The sequence below is a fragment of the Nyctereutes procyonoides genome, unplaced genomic scaffold (genome assembly GCF_905146905.1).
Source record: "Nyctereutes procyonoides isolate TBG_1078 unplaced genomic scaffold, NYPRO_anot_genome, whole genome shotgun sequence".
NCBI classification, from domain to species: Eukaryota; Metazoa; Chordata; class Mammalia; order Carnivora; family Canidae; genus Nyctereutes; species Nyctereutes procyonoides.
The window spans coordinates 120445998-120467604 of NW_026575125.1; the positions used below are offsets into that span (position 1 = coordinate 120445998).

Consider the following 21607-nt stretch of genomic DNA (forward strand, 5'->3'; position numbering starts at 1 on the left):
CACTCTTATTTAACATAGTACTGGATGCGTTAGCCAGTGTAGCATGGCAGGAAAAACAAATGAATAAACGTATCGATTGGAAAGAAAAAAAATATAACTATCCCTACAACATGATTTTCTATATAGAAAATCCGAAGAAACCCAGAAAACAAATACTTTGAGCTAATGAATACTTTATCAAGGCTAGGATACGCTAATTTAAAAAGAAATCAATTTTTTAATATAATGGCAGCAAATAACTTGAAAATAGTATTCAAATTTTATGATGCCATCAGATATAAAAATAGGAAAAAAATAACAAAAGATATGTAAGATCTGTATCTTAAATACTATAAAACACTGCTAAGAGAAATTAAAGAAGACCTAAATAAATAGAAAGATCAGGTTCATGGATTCCAAGACTCAAAAGTGTTAGTTTGTTAGTTATCACCAAAATGATCTCTACATTCAAAGCAATCCCAGTCATAACCCTAACAGGCTTTTTCCTAAAAATTGACAAGCTGATTTTAAGATATATATGGAAATATAAAGAATCTAGAACAAGGGCTGGCAAAATCTGGTCTGTGGGCCAAATCCAGCCCACTGCCCATTTTTATAAGTAATATTTATTGAAACAGGCACACTCATTCATTTATATATTGTTTGTGGCTGCTATTTTGCTTCCATAACAGTATTTAGTAGTTGTGATAAAGAACATTTGACCCCATTTACTATCTAGTCCTTTACAAAAAAATTTGTAGACCTCTAATCTAGAATATCCACAATGATCTTGAAAAAGAACAAAGTTGACAAACATATTATCTGACATTATTACTGTAAACCTGCAGTAGCCAAGACATTGTGGAACTGTAATAAGGAACCACAAATAGATAATGGAATCAAATAGAGCTCCCAGAGACAAACCTACATTTATATGATCTTTTGATTTTTTTAAAGATTTATTTGTTTATTTGAGGGAGAGAGAGAGACAGAGAGAGTGAGAGGGAAAGAGAGAGAGTGAGCACAAGCAGGGGGAGGAGCAGAGGGAGAGGGAGAAAGAATCCACAGGCAGGTTCCCTGCTGAGTGTGGAGCCTGATGTGGGACTTGATCCTGTGACCCTGAGATCATGACCTGAGCTGAAATGAAGAGTCAGAGGCTCAACTGACTGAGCCACCCAGGCGCCCTGGTCATTTGATTTTTGACAAAGTTGCAAAGGCAATCCAATGGGGGGAAAGGAAGTTCTTTTCAACAAATGAGGCTATCTGGATATCCATATATAAAAATATGAACTTCTACCTATACCTCATAACACAGAAAAAATTTGAGATAGATCACAGATTTAGATGTAAAAAAATAAAACTATAACACCTTTAGAAAACAGAATCTCATCATGTCATGGGAGCAGTCAAAGATTTTTTTTTTTTACCATTTTTATGTTTTATTTATTTTTTTGTGTTTTTTTATTGGAGTTTGATTTTTAAAAAGAGTTTATTTATTTATTCATGAGAGACACACACACACACACACAGAGGCAGAGACACAAGCAGAGGGAGAAGCAGGCTCCACGCCGGGGGCCCGATGTGGGACTCGATCCCGGAACTCCAGGATCACGCCCTGGGCTGAAGGCAGGTGCTGAGCCACCCAGGTGTCCCTTGGAGTTCAATTTGCCAACATATAGCATAACACCCAGTGCTCATCCCATAAAGTGTCCCCCTCAGTGCCCATCACTCAGTCACCCCATCCCCCCACCCGCCTCCCCTTCCACTACCCCTTATTTGTTTCCTAGAGTTAGGAGTCTCTCTCATGGTTTGTCTCCCTGTCTAATTTTTCCCATTCAGTTCCCCTCCTTTCCCTTATAATCCCTTTCACTATTTCTTATATTCCCCGTATGAGTGAAACCATATAATGTTTGACTGATACCCACCATTTGCTTTGACATGGAAAGATTTCTTATATGGATCACAGAAACAATAATCATTTAAAAAACTAGCCAATTGTATTAAAATTAAAACTTTCTGCTTATAAAAACACTGTTAAAAATAAATAGGTAAGCTACAGATTAGAAAATAATATTCCTAAAACATATACCAGGTAAGAAATAGTGACTAGGGTATGTAAAGAACTCCTAGAACTCAATAATGATAACCCAATGAAAAAATGGCAAAAGATATAACCAGATACTTCAGAAAATAAGATATATGAAAGGCCAATAAGCACATGGAAAGATGCTCAACATCATCAGTCCTCAAAAAAATTGCAAATCAAACCCCAAAGAGATAACCACACTAATGGCTAACACTATTAAGATTGACAACACCAAATATTAGCAAGGATATGGAGCAGCTATAACTCTCATACATTGTTAATGACAATGTAAAATAAAACAACTACTTTAGTAAAAGTTCTGGCAATTGCTTATGAAATTGAACACTCACCTACTTTATGACCTAGCAGTTCCACTCCTAGCTGTTTACGTGAGTAAAATGAAAACATGTATCTACAAAAATCCTTTTTTCTATGAATGCTCATGGCAGTTTTAATCATTATAACCCTGAATCAGAAACATTACAGGTGTTTATTCATAAAAAATCGGATTTATTCAATGGTATGAATTTCAAGAACAGGCAAAACAAATCTATGGTGGCAAAAATCAAAACAGTGATCTCCTCTAGGGGGAGTGTGCAGGGTTGGACTGGGAAGGGGTATAAGGGGACTTCCTACAGTGATGGTAATATTATGTATCTTATAGGGGTTTGGGTTATATAGGTATATGCATTTATCAAAACTCAGCAAGTGTATATTTGATATTCAAAATATAATCGTATGTAAATTTTATTTCAAAATTAAAAATTTGTAAACAAATATTGAACTCTGTTTAAAGATGTTAATATGGAAGTATTTAGGGGGACATGTAGTCATATCTACACTGTACTTTTTTTTACAATGTACTTTGAAATGCATCAAAAATAAGATTAACTGACAGATATATAGATAAACAGATAATAAAACAAGCATAGGAATACTTCCTGGTAGAACCTAGGTGGTAGGTCTATGGGTTTTACTGTAAATGCTTTCAACTTTTCAATATGTTTAAAAATGTTTACAGGGCAGCCTGGGTGGCTCAGCAGTTTGGCACTGCTTTCAGCCCAGGGCCTGATCCTAGAGACCTGGGATCGAGTCCCATGTCAGGCTCCCTGCATGGAGCCTGCTTCTCCCTCTGCCTGTGTCTCTGCCTCTCTCTCTCTCTCTCTCTCTCTCTCTCTCTCTCTCTCTCTCTGCGTCTCTCATGGGCAAAAATAAAATCTTTTTAAAAATGCTTACTATCAAATGTTGGGAAAAATATTGTGTATGTACTCATTGTTCTAGGGAATGGCGATACAAGAGATGACTAAGGTGGTGTTTTTCAGAATAGGTTATCCAATGGAAATGGATTAGCATTTGTGTAGTTCATGTTGCCATCCACGGACACAGGCAGGGGCAATGATTTATTTTTATCTTTACAACACGGTGTGGAGAAGTAAGCTTAGAAATGAGTGGAGATGATGAATTCAATTTTGAATATGATGTGCTTTGCGATCGTATAAGATATCTAAGTGGCAATATCTAGTAGACTATTGGATATACACGTCAGGAGATTTGCATAAATCTGGGCTACCGATAAATGTTGTGGTTGTCATGCCTTTGGGTACTCTAGCTGTTTGGTCAGTGAGCACAATTTAGTAACTTTTAAATTTTATTTATTTTTTAAAAATTTTTATTTATTTATGATAGTCACACACACAGAGAGAGAGACAGAGGCAGAGACATAAGCAGAGGGAGAAGCAGGCTCCATGCACCGGGAGCCCGACGTGGGATTCGATCCTGGGTCTCCAGGATCGCGCCCTGGGCCAAAGGCAGGCGCCAAACCGCTGCGCCACCCAGGGATCCCAACTTTTTAATTTTAATAGTGTCTTCATTTTAAAATACTATCTCAAATATCTGCTCCCCTCAAATCTAGTATTCTTTACCTGTTGGCCTATTTTTCCATGGGAAGTACAATAAGAACAGAAATTGCACTAGTAAAAAGCTATAAAATAGCAAGATTAAAATGGTCAATATAAGAATTTTAGGGATTTTCATTAGGCTAATAATTTGAAGGTTAATAATTAGTAAAAACATTACACTGGTTCTTTGGTACTCACCTGATCAAATAGAGCTCTTTATTCCATGGGTAGATATTTAAGACTGGCCCAACCCCAATCATGTGGTTGTGACATTCTCCAACATTTTCAATATATTCATGCTTCAATGGCACTTTGGTGAGGAGTTCAAATTCCTCAGGTGCCTTTTGAAGTACCTGTTCTGCTGCATAGAATCCATCTACCAGCAATGTCCTCCCACCTGTTCCTTCATGCTTAAGACAGTGAAACACTTGAATGCTAAAGAGAGAAAAAAATTAAATTCTTCTGTTCAGGGGAGAAAAGAGAGCATATAAAAATATTTAAAAATTATATATGAAAAATTAATAAATCTACTTATACCATTTTCATTTCTAGATTAATCATCTTCCCTAATAGCCAGTTGTACTTTTTTGTGCTTTGATATATCAACGCCACTACAGGTTTCTTCTAAACATATTCAATATTAATTAAAACTTGTATGCGCCAGATCCTGGGGATACAGTCATGACTAAGATATAGTTTCTGTTTTAAAAAAATTACACAGTCTAGTAGGAAAACATGAGGCAAATAAATAACAGTAAAATATGACAGGCACTATAATCAAATTGTATGCAAGATAGAGGGTCCATAAAGAAAGAACATTATTTACAAAGTATATTTAAGGAAGAGGGCAAGAAGTTCCTGTCAGTAAAGCACAGAGAATTATGAAAGGATTTTATTTTTCTTAAATTTTTTTATGATAGTCACACACACAGAGAGAGATATTCTTAAGTTCCAAATCCTTAAAGAAAATCAATGTAACCACAATCAATTGCATATTATCACCCTCTCATATTATCTTTATAAATACATATGTACACTCACTTTACTAATATCTTTGTGCCTCAGGCTCATCATCTATATGCAGAAGCAAGATCAATAACAAAAACTACAGAGGTACCGCTAATAACTGGGAAATGGTAGGTAAATTAAAAATGGCATTTATCATGTCACATGATTATCATCTCATTTTTGTGGTGAGAAAATTTAAGATCCACTCTCTGTTAACTAAAGTGGTGATAATATTATAATATATAACCATTGTATACCTTAAATTTATATGTTATATGTCAATTATATCTTAGTAAAGCTAGGGGAAAACGTATGGTATATTTTTGGCTCAGCAGCTTCTGAGTCCATGTGAAAAAAGGGTTTTAAAATTAATTCCTTCTCTCCAACTTCTTACAAATTGGATTCAAATTCCTGTTAATACCAGCCCAAAGCAGCTGTGTTTAGAAGATTGATCCTGTTTCAATATAACTAAATATAGGAAAACTGTACAATTCCAAAATTAACTATTAGACTTTTTTTGGTAAGTTGTTGGTAATTACTTAGACAAAAATATAAATTAAACCAAATTTAGATCCATTTATGTAGTAATGTGTATTTTCAATCACTTAAAAAAATTCTTCTTCTTCTAAGTCCAAAGAAGACTGAGCTAGAGTATTTCAAAATTATCATGTTTCTAAGAGAAGAAAAAGAAACAGTCACACACGTCATCATCAGCAGATATGATCTTGGTTCAAACAGAATGGAAAATGATTAAGGAATTATTCAAGACCATCACATGTAAAGACCCTATATATGGAAAATTCTAATCCACTTACCCACAGGGCTCTTGAAAATAGGTAGTGTCAGTGTGCCGATCCAAAGCCAGCTTGGTGTATGCGGTGTCACCCCTGGAGAAGTCTGAAGTGAAATACCACATCCTCCCATAGATGGTTTCTCTGTCAAAGCAAATGAAGGACGACTTAAGTATTTAAAATTTTTATTCCTGTCTTTCATAACTCTAGTAACTTCTTTATTCAGAAGTAACAAAATATTTTTTGGCTTCAGATTTCCATGTTTAAGGTGTAGATGACAGTTGAACACACCACCAGTCTTAACAATCTGTCACTGATTAATATTCTAGGAAGTTGGGGGGCAAACTGTGAAAGTAGAGTTGACCCTTGAACAACACAGGTTTCAACTGCATGGATCCACCCATACGTGGATTTTTTTCTATACAGATGTTATTATAAATATATTTTCTCTTTCTTATTATTTTCCTAATAATAGTTTTTATTCCCTAGTTTACTTTATTGTAAGAATACAGTATATAATACATACAACATATAGAATATGTGCTCATTGATTATGTTATTGGTAAAACTTCTAGTCAGCAGTAAACTATTACTAATTAAGTTCTGGAGAGTCAAAAGTCATACATGAATTTTCTACTGTGTGGGGGTGGGGAAGGTCAGTTCCCCTAACCCACACATTGTTCAAGGGTCAACTGTATAATGTAGTCTGAAAGCTTAGGGGATTTTCCCCCTCTGTTTATGTGCCTACTTTTAATAGCTTTCACATTCACGGTTTTTTCCTGTGCTCACCTTCCTTGCATAGAAAAAGATGTCTTATGCAGATGCTTTTAGAAGTGAGTAATGTAGATCCTCACCCATCTATTGGACATGGAGGAATAAGAAAAAGAGAAAAGGATAGTTCATGTTAGCAAGTATTTAATGAAATGCTGTATCACTGTTGTCTTATCTCTCCTTAAGGCATACATCATAAATTTTGATTTTATAGTTTTTTCCTGATGGCTTATAGCTGACCAAAGGTCATTTTAATTCTTTAGCTTTCAGAGTTCATCTTATTTTTTGAACCCTCAGGGTCCAAACAGGAAATAGTCATCCTCAGGAACTATGATCTCTAAAGCCCTCTCGATTGATTGTTTACCAGCACAGCTTCCTTTTTTGAAAGTTCTCAAAGTGTTTTTGAAACTGAATGGTTCAAAAAATGTTGATTATGCTACACCAGGATACGGGAAATGACCCAGAATTCTACTTGCTATACAATTAGTGATATCTGGCCCATATTAAGTAAAAATATGTTTACATCACCTGTATTACTATAGAAGATCAATCTATATATTACCTAGAAATGCAGACTGGCAAGTGGAAACAGCACTGTATTCAGGATCAGGAAATCTGAGCCATCTGAATCTCAGTTCTCTTTTTTTAAACTTAAAAAAGAGACATTTATTTATTTTATAGAGAGCTATGGAGGGTGGAGGGGGAGGCAGAGAGAGAGGGAGAGAGAATCTCATGTCAGCTCCATGGCCAGTGCAGAGCCTGACACAGGGCTCAATCACAACCCTGAGATTGTGACCTGACCTGAAATCAAGAGTCAGATGCTTAACAGACTGAGCCATGCAAGCACCCCTCACTTCTCTTTAACTGAACCTTTTACTAGTGAACGTCTTCTGTTAGCACTGTTATATACACATACCATTTTTAAAAATGATTTTATTTATTTGAGAGAGAGAGAGAGAAAGAGGGAGAGGAGGAGCAGGGGAGGGGCAGAGGGAGAAGCAGGCTCTCTGCTGAGCAGGGACACCAATGCTGGGCTAGATTCTAGGACCTTGGGGTCATGACCTGAACTGAAGGCAGAAGCTTAACCAACTGAGCCATCCAGGTGCTCCTACACCACAATATTAGATTTTAAAAAATATTTATTTACATTCCAGTTAGATAACAAACATTGTAGTATCAGTGTCAGGTGTACAATACAGTGATTGAACACTTCCATAAATCACCCAGTGCTCTCAGAACAAGTGTCCTCTCACCCACTCCCTGTCCACCTCCCCTCTGGTGACCATAGTGTGTTCTCTATAGTTAAGAGTCTATTTCTTGGTCAGCCTCTCTCCCTCTTTTCCTTTTCTCATGTGTTTTTTTTCTTAAATTCCACATATGAGAGAAATCATATGGTATTTGTCTTTCTCTCACTTATTTCACTAAGTATAATACTCTCTAGATCCATCCACGTCATTGTAAATGGCGTGATTTCACTCTTTTTTATAGCTGAGTAATATTCCATTGTGTGTGTGTGTGTGTATCTCACATGTTTTTATTCATTCATCAATAGATTTTTGGGGCTCTTTCCATAATTTGGCTGTTACTGATAATGCTACTATAAACACTGGGGTATATGTATTTCTTTGAATTAGCATTTTTGTATTCTGTGTGTAAGTACTTAGTAGTGCAATTGCTGGGTCATAGGGTAGTTCTATTTTAACTCCTTGAGGAGTCTCCACACTGTTCTCCAGAATGGCTGCACCAGCTTGTGTTCCCACCAACAGTATAAGAAGATTCTCCTTTCTCCACATCCTCGCCAACACCCATTGTCTCCTGACTTGTTGATTTTAGCCATTCTGACAGGTGTGAGGTGGGATCTCATTGTGGATTTGATCTGCATCTCCCTGATGATCAGTGATGTGGAGCATCTTGTCAGGTGTCTGTTGACCATCTGGATGTCATCTTTGGAAAAATGTCTATTCATGTTTTCTGCCCATTTTTAACTGGATTATTTGTTTTTTGGGGTGTTGAGTTTGACAATTCTTTGAGGATTTTGGATACTAAGCCTCTATCAGAGATATCACTTGGAAATGTCTTTTCCCATTCTGAAGGCTGCCTTTTAGTTTTGTTGTTTCCCTCCTGTGCAGACACTTTTTGTCTTGAAGTCTCAATAGCTGATTTTTTGCTTTTGTTTCCCTTGTCTCTGCCAAGGTGTCTAATAAGAAGTTGCTGTGGCTGAGGTCACAGAAGTTGCTGCCTGTGTTCTCCTCTAGGATTTTCTTTTTTTAAAAAAAGATTTTTATTTATTTATTCATGAGAGACACACACACACAGAGAGGCAGAGACACAGGCAGAGGGAGAAGCAGGCTCCACGCAAGGAGCCCGACGTAGGACTCGATCTCGGGTCTCCAAGATCACATCCTGGGCTGAAGGCAGCGCTAAACCGCTGAGGCACCCGGGCTACCCTCCTCTAGGATTTTGATGGTTTCAGGTCTCACATTTAGATCTTTCATCCATTCTGAGTGTATCTTTGTGTGTGGTATAAGAGAATGGTCCAATTTTCTCAACACCATTTGTTGAAGAGACTGTCTTTTATCCAGTGGAGATTCTTTCCTGCTTTGTCGAATATTAGTTGACCAGAGAGTTGAGGGTCCATTTCTGGATTCTCTATTCTGTTCTATGGATCTATGTGTCTGTTTTTGGGTCAGAACCACACTGTCTTGATGATCACAGCTTTGTAGTACAACTTGAAATACGGCCTTGTGATGCCCTCAGGTTTGTTTTTCTTTTTCAAGATTGCTTTGGCTGTTCAAAGGCTTTCATGATTCCACACACATTTTAGGATTGTTTATTTATAGCTCTGTCAAAAAAGTGGGTGGTATATTGATAGGGATTGCATTAAATGTGAGGCTGCTTTGGGTAATATAGACATTTAAAAAATATTTGTTCCTCCAATCCACAAGCATGGAATGTTTCTCCATCTCTTTGTGCCATCTTCAATTTCTTTCATCTGTGTTTTATAGTTTTCAGAATACAGATCATTTACATCTTTGGTCAGGTTTATTCCTAGTCATCTTACGGTTTTTGGTGCAGTTATAAATAGAATTGATTCCTTGACTTCTCTTTCTGCTGCTTCATTATTACTGTATAGAAATACAACAGATTTCTGTACATTGATTTTGTATTCTGCAATTTTACTGAATTCATGTATCAGTTCTAGCAATTCTTCTGTGGAATCTTTTGGGTTTTCTATATATAGCATCATATCATCTACAAATAGTGAAAGTATGACTTCTTCCTTCCTGATTTGGGTACCTTTTATTTCTTTTTGTTGTCTGACTGCTGAGGCTGGGACTTCCAGCACTATGTTAAATAACAGCGGTGAGAGTGGGCATCCTTATTCCTGAAATTAGAGGAAAAGCTCTCAGTCTTTCCCCATTGAGGATGAGATTTGCTGCGGGTTTCTGTATATGGCCGTTATTATGATGGGGTGTGTTCCCTCTATCTCTACTTTGTTGAGGGTTTCTATCTAGAATGGATGCTGTGCTTTGTCAAATCCCTTTTCTGCATCTATTGAGAGGATCCCATGGGTGCTATCCTGCCTTTTATGCATGTGGTGTATCACACTGATTGATCTGTGAATATCGATCCACCCTTGTGGCGCAGGAATAAATCCCACTTGATCCTGGTGAACGATTCTTTCAATGTACTGTTGGATTTGATTTGCTGGTATCTTGTTGAGAACTTCTGCATCCATGTGCATCAGGGATATTGGCCTCTATTCTGTTTTCAGTGGAGTCTGTCTGGCTTTGGATTGACGGTAACGCTGGCCTCTTAGAATGACTTTGGACGTTTTCCTTCCATTTCTATTTTTTGCAATAGTTTGAGAACAACACGCATTAACTCTTTTTTTTTTTAATCTTTGGAAGAATTCCCCTGTAAAGCCATCTGGCCCTGGCCTTTTGTTTGTTTGGAGATTTTGATGACTGATTTACATTCTTTGCTGGTTATCAGTCTGTTCAAATTTTCTATTTCTTCTTTTTTCTGTTTTGGTAGGTTATGTGTTTCTATTTGTAATTTATCCATGTCTTCCAGGTTGTCCAATGGGTTGGCATATAATTTTTCATACTATTCTCTTAGAATTGTTTGCATTTCTGTGGTGCTGGTTGTGATTTTTCCTCTCTCATTTGTGATTTTATTTATTTGGGACTTTTCTTTTTAAGTCTGGCTAGGGGTTTATCAATTGTATTACTTTTTTTTCAAATAACCAGCTCCTGTTTCATTGATCTCTTCTACTGTTGTTTTAGTTATCGTATCATTTATTCCTGTTTTAATCTCTTATTTACCTTCTTCTGCTGGTGTTACGCTTCATTTGTTGTTCTTTTTCTAGCTCCTTTAGGTGTTAGGTTGTTTCTTTGAAATTTTTCTTGCTTGTTAAGGTAGGCCTGTAATGCAATATACTTCCATCTTAGGACCACTTTTACCCTATCTGAAAGGTTTTATTTTTTTATTTTTCAAAAATTTTTATTTATGATAGTCACACACACACACACACACACACAGAGAGAGAGACAGAGACACAGGCAGAGGGAGAAGCAGGCTCCATGCACTGGGAGCCCGACGTGGGATTTGATCCCGGGTCTCCAGGATCGCGCCCCGGGCCAAAGGCAGGTGCTAAACCGCTGCGCCACCCAGGGATCCCTCAGAAAGGTTTTAGACTACTGTGTTTTCATTTTCATTTGTTTCCACATATTTTAAAAAATTTCTTCTTTAATTTCCCCGTTGACCCATTCATTGCCTAGTACCATGTTGTTTGACCTGCATGTATTTGTGGTCTTCCCAAGTTTTTTTCTTGTGTTTGACTTCCAGTTTCACCAGTGTTGTGGTCAGATAACAGGCACGGTATGATCCTAATATTTTTGTACTTGTTGAGATGTTCTTTGTGACCCAGTATGTGATCTGTTCTGGAGAATGTCCCATGTGTACTCGAAATGAATGTGTATTCTGCTGCTTTAGGATGGAATGGTCTGAATATATCTGCGAGGTCCATCTGGTCCAGCGTGTCATTCGAAGCCATGGTTTCCTTGTTGGTTTTCTGTTCAGATGATCTGGTCATTCCTCTAAGTGGGGAGCTAAAAAGTCCCCTACTATGATTGTAGAATTGTTAGATCTTCTTGTTGGATAGTCCCCTGTACTACGATACAGCACCTTCTTCATCTGTTGTTACAATCTTTGGTTTAGAATGTATTTTATTTGATATAAGTACTGCTACTCCACCTTTTTTTCACGTCGTTAGCACAATAAATCATTCTCCATCCCCTTGCTTTCAATCTGCAGGTATCTTTAGGTCTAAAATGAGTCTTGTAGGCAGCATATAGATGGGTCTTTTTATGCATTCTGACACTCTGTATCTTTTGATTGTTTACTTAGTGCATTTACATTCAGGGTAATTATTGATAGATATGTATTTATTGCCATTTTATTACTTGTATTGTCATTGTTTCTGGAGATTTTCTTGTCTTTGTCAGATTTGGTCTCTCCCTTCCACTAAGAGAGTCTCCTGTGATATTTCTTGCAGTGCTGGTTTAGTGGCTATAAACTCCTTTGGTTTTGTTTGAGAAACTCTCTCTTCTATTCTGAATGATAGCCTTGCTGGGTAGAGTATTCTTGGCTGCAGATTTTTCCATTCAGTACATTGAATATATCATGGTACTCCTTCTGGCTTGCCAAGTTTCTGTGGAGAGGTCTGCAGCTAATGTTATGGATCTTCCTTTGTAAGTAAAGGCTCCTTTTGTCTTGCCGCTTTTAGGACCTTTTCTTTATCACTAGATTGTCCAAATTTAACTCCACTATGCCTTGGTGTTGTCTGCTTTTCTTGATTTTAATGGGAGTTCTATATACCTTCTGGATTTGAATATCTGTTTCCTTCCCCAGATTAGGGAAAATTTCAGCTACTATTTCCTCTTCTGCCCCCCTTTCTTCTTCTGGACTCCTATGATACAGATATTATTACATTTGATGGAGTCACTGAGATCCCTAAGTCTATTCTTCTGTTCCATAATTCTTTCTCCATTTGGTTCAGCCCTATTATTTTCCATTATTTTGTGTTCTTTTAAAAATGTTTTTAGAGGGCACAGAGAGAGAGAGAGAGAGAGAGAGAGAGAGAGAGAGAGAGAGAATGGGGAGAGGGGCATAGGGAGAGGGAGAGAGAGTCTTAAGTAGGCTCCATTCCCAGTGAAGAGCCTGATGCAGGGCTCAATCTTATGACCCTGAGATCATGACCTGATCCAAAATGAAGAGTCTGATTTTTAACCACCTGAGTCATCTAGTTGCCCCATTATTTTGACTTTTATATCGATATTCATTCCTCTGCTTCTTCCATATTTATGGTCATTATATCCAGTTTTTAATCTGTTATTGCATTTTTCATTTATGATTGGTTGTTTTTAAACTCTTTTATCTCTGTAGCAAGGGCCTCCTTGAAGTCTTCTATTCTTTTCTCAAACCTAGTGAGTATCCTTATGATTGTTGTTTTATATTCTCCATTAGGCATGTTACTTATATCTGTTTCACTTGGATCTCTGGCTGTGAACTTTTCTTGTTCTTTTTTGGGGATGAATTCCTCCATCTTGGCATTTTGTCTAGGTCTTTATATTCTTCACTGTGTTAGGAAAGCCTGTTATGGGTGAATGGGTGACGGGCACGGAGGGGGACACTTGACGGGATGAGCACTGGGAGTTATTCTGTATGTTGGTAAATTGAACACCAATAAAAATTAATTTATTTAAAAAAAAAGGAAAGCCTGTTATGTTTCCTGCTCTTGAGAGTAATGGCTTTATGAAGAAGAGTTCATACAGTGTCCAGGGCTGGGTGCTCCAGGGAATGTCTCTTGTATGTGCTGTGTGCACTCTGCTACTGTGTTTTGGCTACTCTTTCCCTCAGGTTAGTCCTCTGCAGTTTCTCCTTGTCTGTAGTCCACAGTGTTCAGAACTTGGGCAGAGCACAGTGAGCTTTATGTAGTTATGCTCTTGTCTACTTGTTAAATGAGACCTGATACCACTTCCACTAATACTGAAGCCTTGCAGAACTCTATGGTTGGTAGATGTGGTGTATGCAGGGGTTTCTACTGGTCTTCTGGTGAGGGGGCCTGCTGCTCTGGTCCTTCGACACGTTTGCAAGAGAAAAGAAATACCAGAAGAGTGCAGTGGAGTGGGACTTTGGGTAAGCAGGTCAGGCAGCCAGCGTGGGCATTTTGCTGTTTACTTAAGTCGGTTTATGCTGAGGGGTAGGGGAGGGAAATGGTGCCAGCCAGCTCCTCTGTCCCTGGAGAAGGGAGTCTGTGCTTGCTGCTCTCAGGGAAGCACCCCCAGAAGAGTGAATGATTTCCCCTCATGTCTTCTAGGCATTTTTCAGATCGGTGTTTTTACACTGTCTCTGGGTTGTTTGCCTGCCTAGAGCAGCACAGTGCACTTTGGACTCTATATCAGCCAAGCCTGATGACTTTTAAAACTCTAATCTTTAGGGGTCTGGTGTGGTGGGGACCTGACCTGGTCTTCTGGGGGATGGTCTCACTATGCTGGGACTGATGCAGGTTTGATCCAGAAGGGCAGTCATGCCACAGCACAGGGGCATGGAATTTGGAACAAAACAGGCTCAACAGCCAGTGTCTGAGTTAGCTGGCTTCAGCAAGTGTCTCTGGACCTATGCTGATGGTGCCTGTAGGCACTTTTGTCCCCAGAGAAGACTGAACATTATCTCCCTGTGTGCCTTAGGCAATCCTCAGATTGCACGGTTTGCCCTGGGGTTACTTGCCTGCCTTCTCACCAGGAGTAGTACCCTCAGGTCTCTATCTCAGCCAAATCCAGGGATCTCTAAAACCAGTCTTTGAGCCCAGCTGGTTGCAAAACCTCATGAAAATCAGCCACTCTTTTTTCCCAGCCAATGGCTTTGGGAAAGTGTTCTCCTTTTGCTCATCCTTACGTGCTCCACTCTCTCTTGCCTTTCTCTGCAACGAGGGTTCCCTCCCTTCCATAGCACTCATGGGTTTCTCCCCCAGACCATGTCTTTGCACTTCTTACCTTCCTCTATGTGGTCTCTCTTCTCTCCTACTTATGCAGTTTGTTCTATCATCCTCAGGTCAATTTCTTGGGTATTCAGAATGATTTGATAGTTAACTGGCTCTGTTTAAGGGACGAGGTAAGTCTAGGGTTCTCCTATGACACTACGATCTTGGCTCCTCTGCTGAATCCCAATTCTACTTCTTACTAGGAGAGCAATCCTGGGCAAGCCACTTACTTATTATATGTCTCAAGTGGCTCATCAGAAGAATAGGGGATAAAATATGTACTCATCAGAATTTCTATAAGGATCAAAAGAAAATAATGGGTGTGAATATATTGGTTAAATGCTATATAGTGTAAGGCAGTATTATTAACAGCTAGTCTCTGAATCAAGCCTTAGAGATCATAATAGGTCAAAACTGGATGATCTTTAGACTCCATCTTATTTAATCCTCTTATGAGATGGGAAAGTTGAGGCCAGTGGGTGGAGGTAGAGGTGGAGGGTACAGGTGTGTATGTAATGGAGTTGTCAATGTTCACACAATTGTTGGAGGGTAGAATTTAGACTACTACCTGGTTCTGTTTACTCAAAGTTAGTGATATTTCTAGTTTATAATGATTCCTGCCACTTTGAGTACCACTAGGCTCAAAAAATATACCAATGACTCTGAAGTCTTCATCATATTTAACATGTAAGTGTTTAAAGATTAGAAATCTGGGCTTCAAATAAAGTACTATAAATGGGAATCCCCTTATTCAGGACACAAAATATTCTGGATTAAAAACAGTGACCATACCCTGTTAAATTATTTTCCTGGTGTTAATACTCTTCAAATTAATTACTGTAGATATTATAAACTCATAAATTACCTGATCAAGCTGATCCTTTCTGCCAACTTCTCTGTGTGTTCTTGAGTGGGAGGGACATTTTCTACAAATGCAATTCCATACAGCAGAAAGTTTTGCAGAAAGTTCTTCAATCCCTCATTGGTTTCTAAGAAGCTCTGGAAATCTATAGATGGAACTTGGGCTTGCTGATAGATTTCAGCATTCCATAAGATTCTAGGTTGGATGACCTTTTGTTTCTGCCCTTCATAGCTGTTTCTCACCAGCCAATCCAAATCATATTTAGTTACATGACCATCTGGCCCTTTAAAGGGAAAAATAAAAGGCATTAAAATAATAGTTATAATTACTGCCAATAATTTACTGGTTAAGAATATTATTTTTAACAACCAATTACCAGATGCTGTATTGTTTATGAAATGAAATTAAAATAAATGCCTAGAATGTTCCTGAGACAGAAATATTTGTAGGGTGAGTAGTATGAAACTAATAAATTAATTAATGAACAAATAAATCTCACCAACTAGAAGGGAATAAATGAATTAGGGCAGTTTGACCTAATGATATGACATAATATAACATGATAAAGTGATTTCCTGACTTTGCCTACTGTGCCAAAAAACCCAAAAAGTTAAAAAAAAAACACCAGCCCCTCAAAAATGCTTTAGAAAGTCTTCAGGATAAGCAAAGGATATAGCAAGGAGAGTGAAAGGCTTTGCTGGCATCTTATCTCTTCTTTCATTTTACTTCTCTGTATCTGTTTCTCTGTATCTGTTTTGGCTTCCTATTTCTTGACAATAAAAGCATCAAAGAATTTGGAAAGCTTGAAAAAGTGTGAGGAAGTTTTTTTAAAAGATTTATTTATTTATTTTAGAGAGAGACAGAGAGAGTGTGTGTACAAGTGGTGGGAGGAGCTGAGGGATTGGGAAAGAGAGAATCTCAAGCACTCTCCACCAACCTGATGTGGGGTTTGATCTCACCACTGAGCCAAAATCAAGAGTCGGATATGTAACCAACTGAGCCACCCAGGCACTCCAGTATGAGGAAAAATTTAAATTTAAAAATCATTTATAGAGGGAGGGGCAAGACGGCGAAAGAGCAGGGTCCCCAAATCACCTGTCCCCACCAAATTCCCTAGATAACCTTCAAACCATCCTGAAAATCTACGAATTCGGCCTGAGATGTAAAGAGAGACCAGCTGGAATGCTACAGTGAGAAGAGTCCGCGCTTCTATCAAGGTAGGAAGACGGGGAAAAAGAAATAAAGGACACAAAAGGCCTCCGAGGGGGAGGGGCCCGCGAGGAGCCGGGCTGAGGCCGGGGCGAGTGTCCCCAGGACAGGAGAGCCCCGTCCCGGAGGAGCAGGAGCTGCACCAACCTTCCCGGCGGGCGGAAAGGGCTCGCAGGGAGTTGGAGCAGGACCCAGGAGGGCGGGGATGCCCTCGGGCTCCCGGGGACACTAACAGACACCTGCGCCCCGGGAGAGTGCGCCGAGCTCCCTAAGGGCTGCAGCGCGCACGGCGGGACCGACCGGAGCAGCTCGGAGGGGCTCGGGCGGCGGCTCCGCGGAGGGGGCTGCGGGGGGCCCGGGAGCAGCTCGGCGGCGGCGGCTTGGGCAGAGGAAGAGGCTCCGTGCGGATGGGGGGGGGGGGCTCGGGCGGCGGCTCCGCGGGGAGCCAGCCTTATTAAAAAGAATTAATATTGTGAAAACGTCAATGTTACCCAGGGCAATTTACACATTTAATGCAATCCCTATCAAAATACCATGGACTTTCTTCAGAGAGTGATAACAAATTATTTTAAGATTTGTGTGGAATCAGAAAAGACCCCGAATAGCCAGGGGAATTTTAAAAAAGAAAACCATATCTGGGGGCATCACCATGCCAGATTTCAGGTTGTACTACAAAGCTGTGGTCATCTAGACAGTGTGGTACTGGCACAAAAACAGACACATAGATCAATGGAACAGAACAGAGAACCCAGAAGTGGACCCTGAACTTTATGGTCAACTAATATTCGACAAAGGAGGAAAGACGATCCGCTGGAAGAAAGACAGTCTCTTCAATAAATGGTGCTGGGAAAATTGGACATCCACATGCAGAAGAATGAAACTGGACCACTCTCTTGCACCAGACACAAAGATAAACTCAAAATGGATGAAAGATCTAAATGTGAGAGAAGAATCTATCAAAATCCTAGAGGAGAACACAGGCAACACCCTTTTCGAACTTGGCCACAGCAGCTTCTTGCAAGATACATCCATTAAGGCAAAAGAAACAAAAGCAAAAATGAACTATTGGGACTTCATCAAGATAAGAAGCTTTTGCACAGCAAAGGATACAGTCCACAAAACTCAAAGACAACCTACAGAATGGGAGAAGATATTTGCAAATAACGTATCAGATAAAGGGCTAGTTTCCAAGATCTATAAAGAACTTATTAAACTCAACAGCAAAGAAACAAACAATCCAATCATGAAATGGGCAAAAGACATGAAGAGAAATCTCACAGAGGAAGACATAGACATGGCCAACATGCACATGAGAAAATGCTCTGCATCACTTGCCATCAGGGAAATACAAATCAAAACCACAATGAGATACCACCTCACACCAGTGAGAATGGGGAAAATTAACAAGGCAGGAAACAACAAATGTTGGAGAGGATGTGGAGAAAAGGGGACCCTCTTACACTGTCGGTGGGAATGGGAACTGGTGCAGCCACTCTGGAAAACTGTGTGGAGGTTCCTCAAAGAGTTAAAGATAGACCTGCCCTACGACCCAGCAATTGCACCGTTGGGGATTTACCCCAAAGATACAGATGCAGTGAAATGCCGGGACACCTGTACCCCGATGTTCCTAGCAGCCATGTCCACAATAGCCAAACTGTGGAAGGAGCCTCGGTGTCCATCGACAGATGAATGGATAAAAAAGATGTGGTTTGTGTATACAATGGAATATTACTCAGCCATTAGAAATGACAAATACCCACCATTTGCTTCGACGTGGATGGACCTGGAGGGTATTATGCTGAGTGAAGTAAGTCAGTCGGAGAAGGACAAACATTGTATGTTCTCATTCATTTGGGGAATATAAATAATAGTGAAAGGGAATATAAGGGAAGGGAGAAGAAATGTGAGGGAAATATCAGAAAGGGAGACAGAACATGAAGACTCCTAACTCTGGGAAACGAACTAGGGGTGGTGGAAGGGGAGGAGGGCGGGGGATGGGGGTGAATGGGTGACGGGCACTGAGGGGACACTTGACGGGATGAGCACTGGGTGTTATTCTGTATGTTGGTAAATTGAACACCAATAAAAAATAAATTTATTATTAAAAAAAAGGATCCACTTATTCTAAAAAAAAAAATCACTTATATATACCATTCTACCACACAGATGAAACCATTATTTATAGCTTGGCATCATTCCTTCCACTTTTTCCCCATGCATTCTTTTATTTTATATAAATATAGTACATATATATATATATATATATGTTTGTACCCTGCTTTTGTCACTTAATATATGGAGTCACTTCATCATTAAAAAATTAAATCTTCACCTACAATTGTTTGTTTTCTTAAATTCACAGACTCTTAACTATAGAAAACAAACAGATGGTTACCAGAGTGGGGATGGGTGAAATAGGGGCTAAGTATTAAGGAGGGCACTAGTGATGTGCACCAGGTGTTGTATGCAACTGTTGAATCACTAAATTCTACACCAGAATCTAATATTACACTCTATGTTAACTAACTGGAATTTAAATTAAAACTTAAAAATTAAATCTTCATAAATATTAATTAATATAATTTGCAGAATAAGACTACCAAGATTTACCTAACCAGTCTGTTCTTCTGGAGCATGTAGTCTTATTTTTTAAAAATTTCCTTATTATTTAATAGTGATCATCCTTGTCTATATTTCTTTTCATTTTTTAAAGATGGATTTTTTAGAGAGAGAGAGCATGCAAGTGTGGAGAGGGGCAGAGGTAGACAGAGAACCTGAAGCAGATTCTGCAGTGAACAGAAAGCCTCATGCGGGGCTTGATCTCACCACCCTGAGATCACCCTGAGTGGAAACCAAGAGGCAGGCGCTCAAATGACTGAGACACTCAGGTGCCCCATTTTTCTATATTTCTGATAATCTTCTCAAGAAGGTAGGATTGTTAAATTCAAAGATAGAAACTTTTAAGAGCCTTGATGGATTTAACTAAATTATTAAGGCAACCTTATTATTAAGAAGTCTATACCAATTTTTGTTGTCTTCAAAAATATGTGTGTGCCCTTCAAAATTAAGTATTCTTATTTTTAAAAATATATATATATTTTTCCAGATTGGCAAGTAGAATTCTATTGTTATAATAATTCTAATTCATTCACTTACTAATAAGGCTAATAACATTTGTTGGAGATTTATATTTGTTAGACATATGTCTTTTATTTTTATTATTTTTTTGTTTCAAGTTTTTATTTAAATTCCAGTTAGTTATCATACAGTTAAATATTAGTTTCAGGTGTACAATACAGTGGTTGAACACTTCCATACATCACCCAGTACTCATCACAACAAATGCCCTCCTTAATGCTCATCACCCATTTAATCCATTTCCCCACCACTTGCACTCCAGCAACTCTCAGTTTGTACTATATAGTTAAGAGTCTCTTTTATGGTTTGCTTCTCTTTTTGTTTTTCCCTTCCCCATGTTCATCTGTTTTCTTTCTTAAATTTCACATATGAGTGAAATCATATGGTATTTTCTTTCTCTGACGGACTTATTTTGCTTAGCAAAATACTCTCTACCTCTAACCATGTTGTTGCAAATGGTAAGATGTCATTCTTTTTGATGGCTGAGTAATATTCCATTCTTTATCCATTCTTCTTTATCCATTCATCAGTCAATGGACATTTGGGCTCTTTCCATAATTTGGTTGCTGCTGATAATGCTGCTACAAATATCGGGGTGCATTTGCTCTTTTGAATGAGTATTTTTGTATCCTTTGGGTAAATACCCAAAGTATAATTGCTGGATCATAAGGTAGTTCTATTTGTAACTTCTTGAGGACCCTCTATGTTGTTCTCCAGAGCGGCTGCAACAGCCTGTGCTCCCACCCACACAGTACAAGAGGGTCCCCCTTTCTCCACATCCTCACCAACACCTGTTGTTTCCTGACTTGTTGATTTTAGCCACTCTCACAGGTGTGAGGTGGGATCTCATTGTGGTTTTGAGTTGTATTTTCTTTTCTTTTTTTTTAATTTAAAGATTTATTTATTTATTTGTGATAGAGAAAGAGAGAGAGAGAAAGAGAGGCAGAGACACAGGAGGAAGGAGAAGCAGGCTCCATGCGGGAGCCTGACGTGGGACTCGATCCCGGGACTCCAGGATCGCACCCTGGGCCAAAGGCACTAAACTGCTGAGCCACCCAGGGATCCCCTGTATTTTCCTGAGGATGACTGATGTCAAGCATCTTTCCATGTATCTGTTGGCCACTGTATAGACATATGTTTTTTAAATGCAAGGATTACCCAACTATTGCCCATGGGCCAAATCTGCCTGGCAGTTGTCTTTGTGACACCTGTTTTGGAACACATGACACACACTTGGTTACTTATTGTCCATATCTGCTTTCACCCTACTACTGAAGAACTGAAGAGTTGAACAGTTGTGACTGACACTGTACAGCCAAAAATACTGGTGCTTTTCTTTACAAACTGGCAATAACACCTTATATGTCAATAGTTTCTAGTCTTTGTCATACATTTCTCAAATATCTTACCAAGTGAGTCATTTTTTAATAAAACTTTCTATGGCATGTACTTTTTTTTACTGTAGAGAAATCACTAGTCAAACATATTGATTTTAAATATTTTTTCCTCCAATGCTTTTTTCTTTTAACCTATTTTGGAAGAATTATACATTCACAGGAAGTTGCAAAGAAATGTGTTTATTCAGGGACACCTGGGTGGCTCAGTGGTTGGGCGCCTGCCTTTGGCTCAGGTCATGATCCTGGGATCTAGGATTGAGTCCCACATGGGGCTCCCTGCAGGGAGCCTACTTCTCCCTCTCCCTCTCCTTCTCCCTTCTCCCTGCCTATGTCTCTGCCTCTCTCTCTCAGTCTCTGTCTCTCATGAATAAATAAATTAATCTTAAAGAAAAAAATGTATTTATTCAGTAAATAGACCCAA

The 21607-nt window shown here is 38.9% G+C and overlaps 1 protein-coding gene across 4 annotated transcripts in view; it reads right to left on the minus strand.

Moving 5' to 3' along the window:
• Positions 1–21607, minus strand: part of TMLHE (trimethyllysine hydroxylase, epsilon) — a 113687-nt gene that overhangs the window by 41957 nt on the left and 50123 nt on the right. For all 4 annotated transcript variants that reach the window (XR_008666148.1, XM_055338262.1, XM_055338263.1 and 1 more), the window contains 3 exons: positions 15446–15725; positions 5787–5906; positions 4162–4398 (listed from right to left, as the gene is read on the minus strand). Coding sequence is in view for 3 of the 4 variants with exons in the window: in XM_055338262.1 (XP_055194237.1) it covers positions 4162–4398; positions 5787–5906; positions 15446–15725 (637 nt within the window). In the remaining variant the exon portion in view is untranslated. The remainder of the gene's footprint in view (positions 1–4161; positions 4399–5786; positions 5907–15445; positions 15726–21607) is intronic.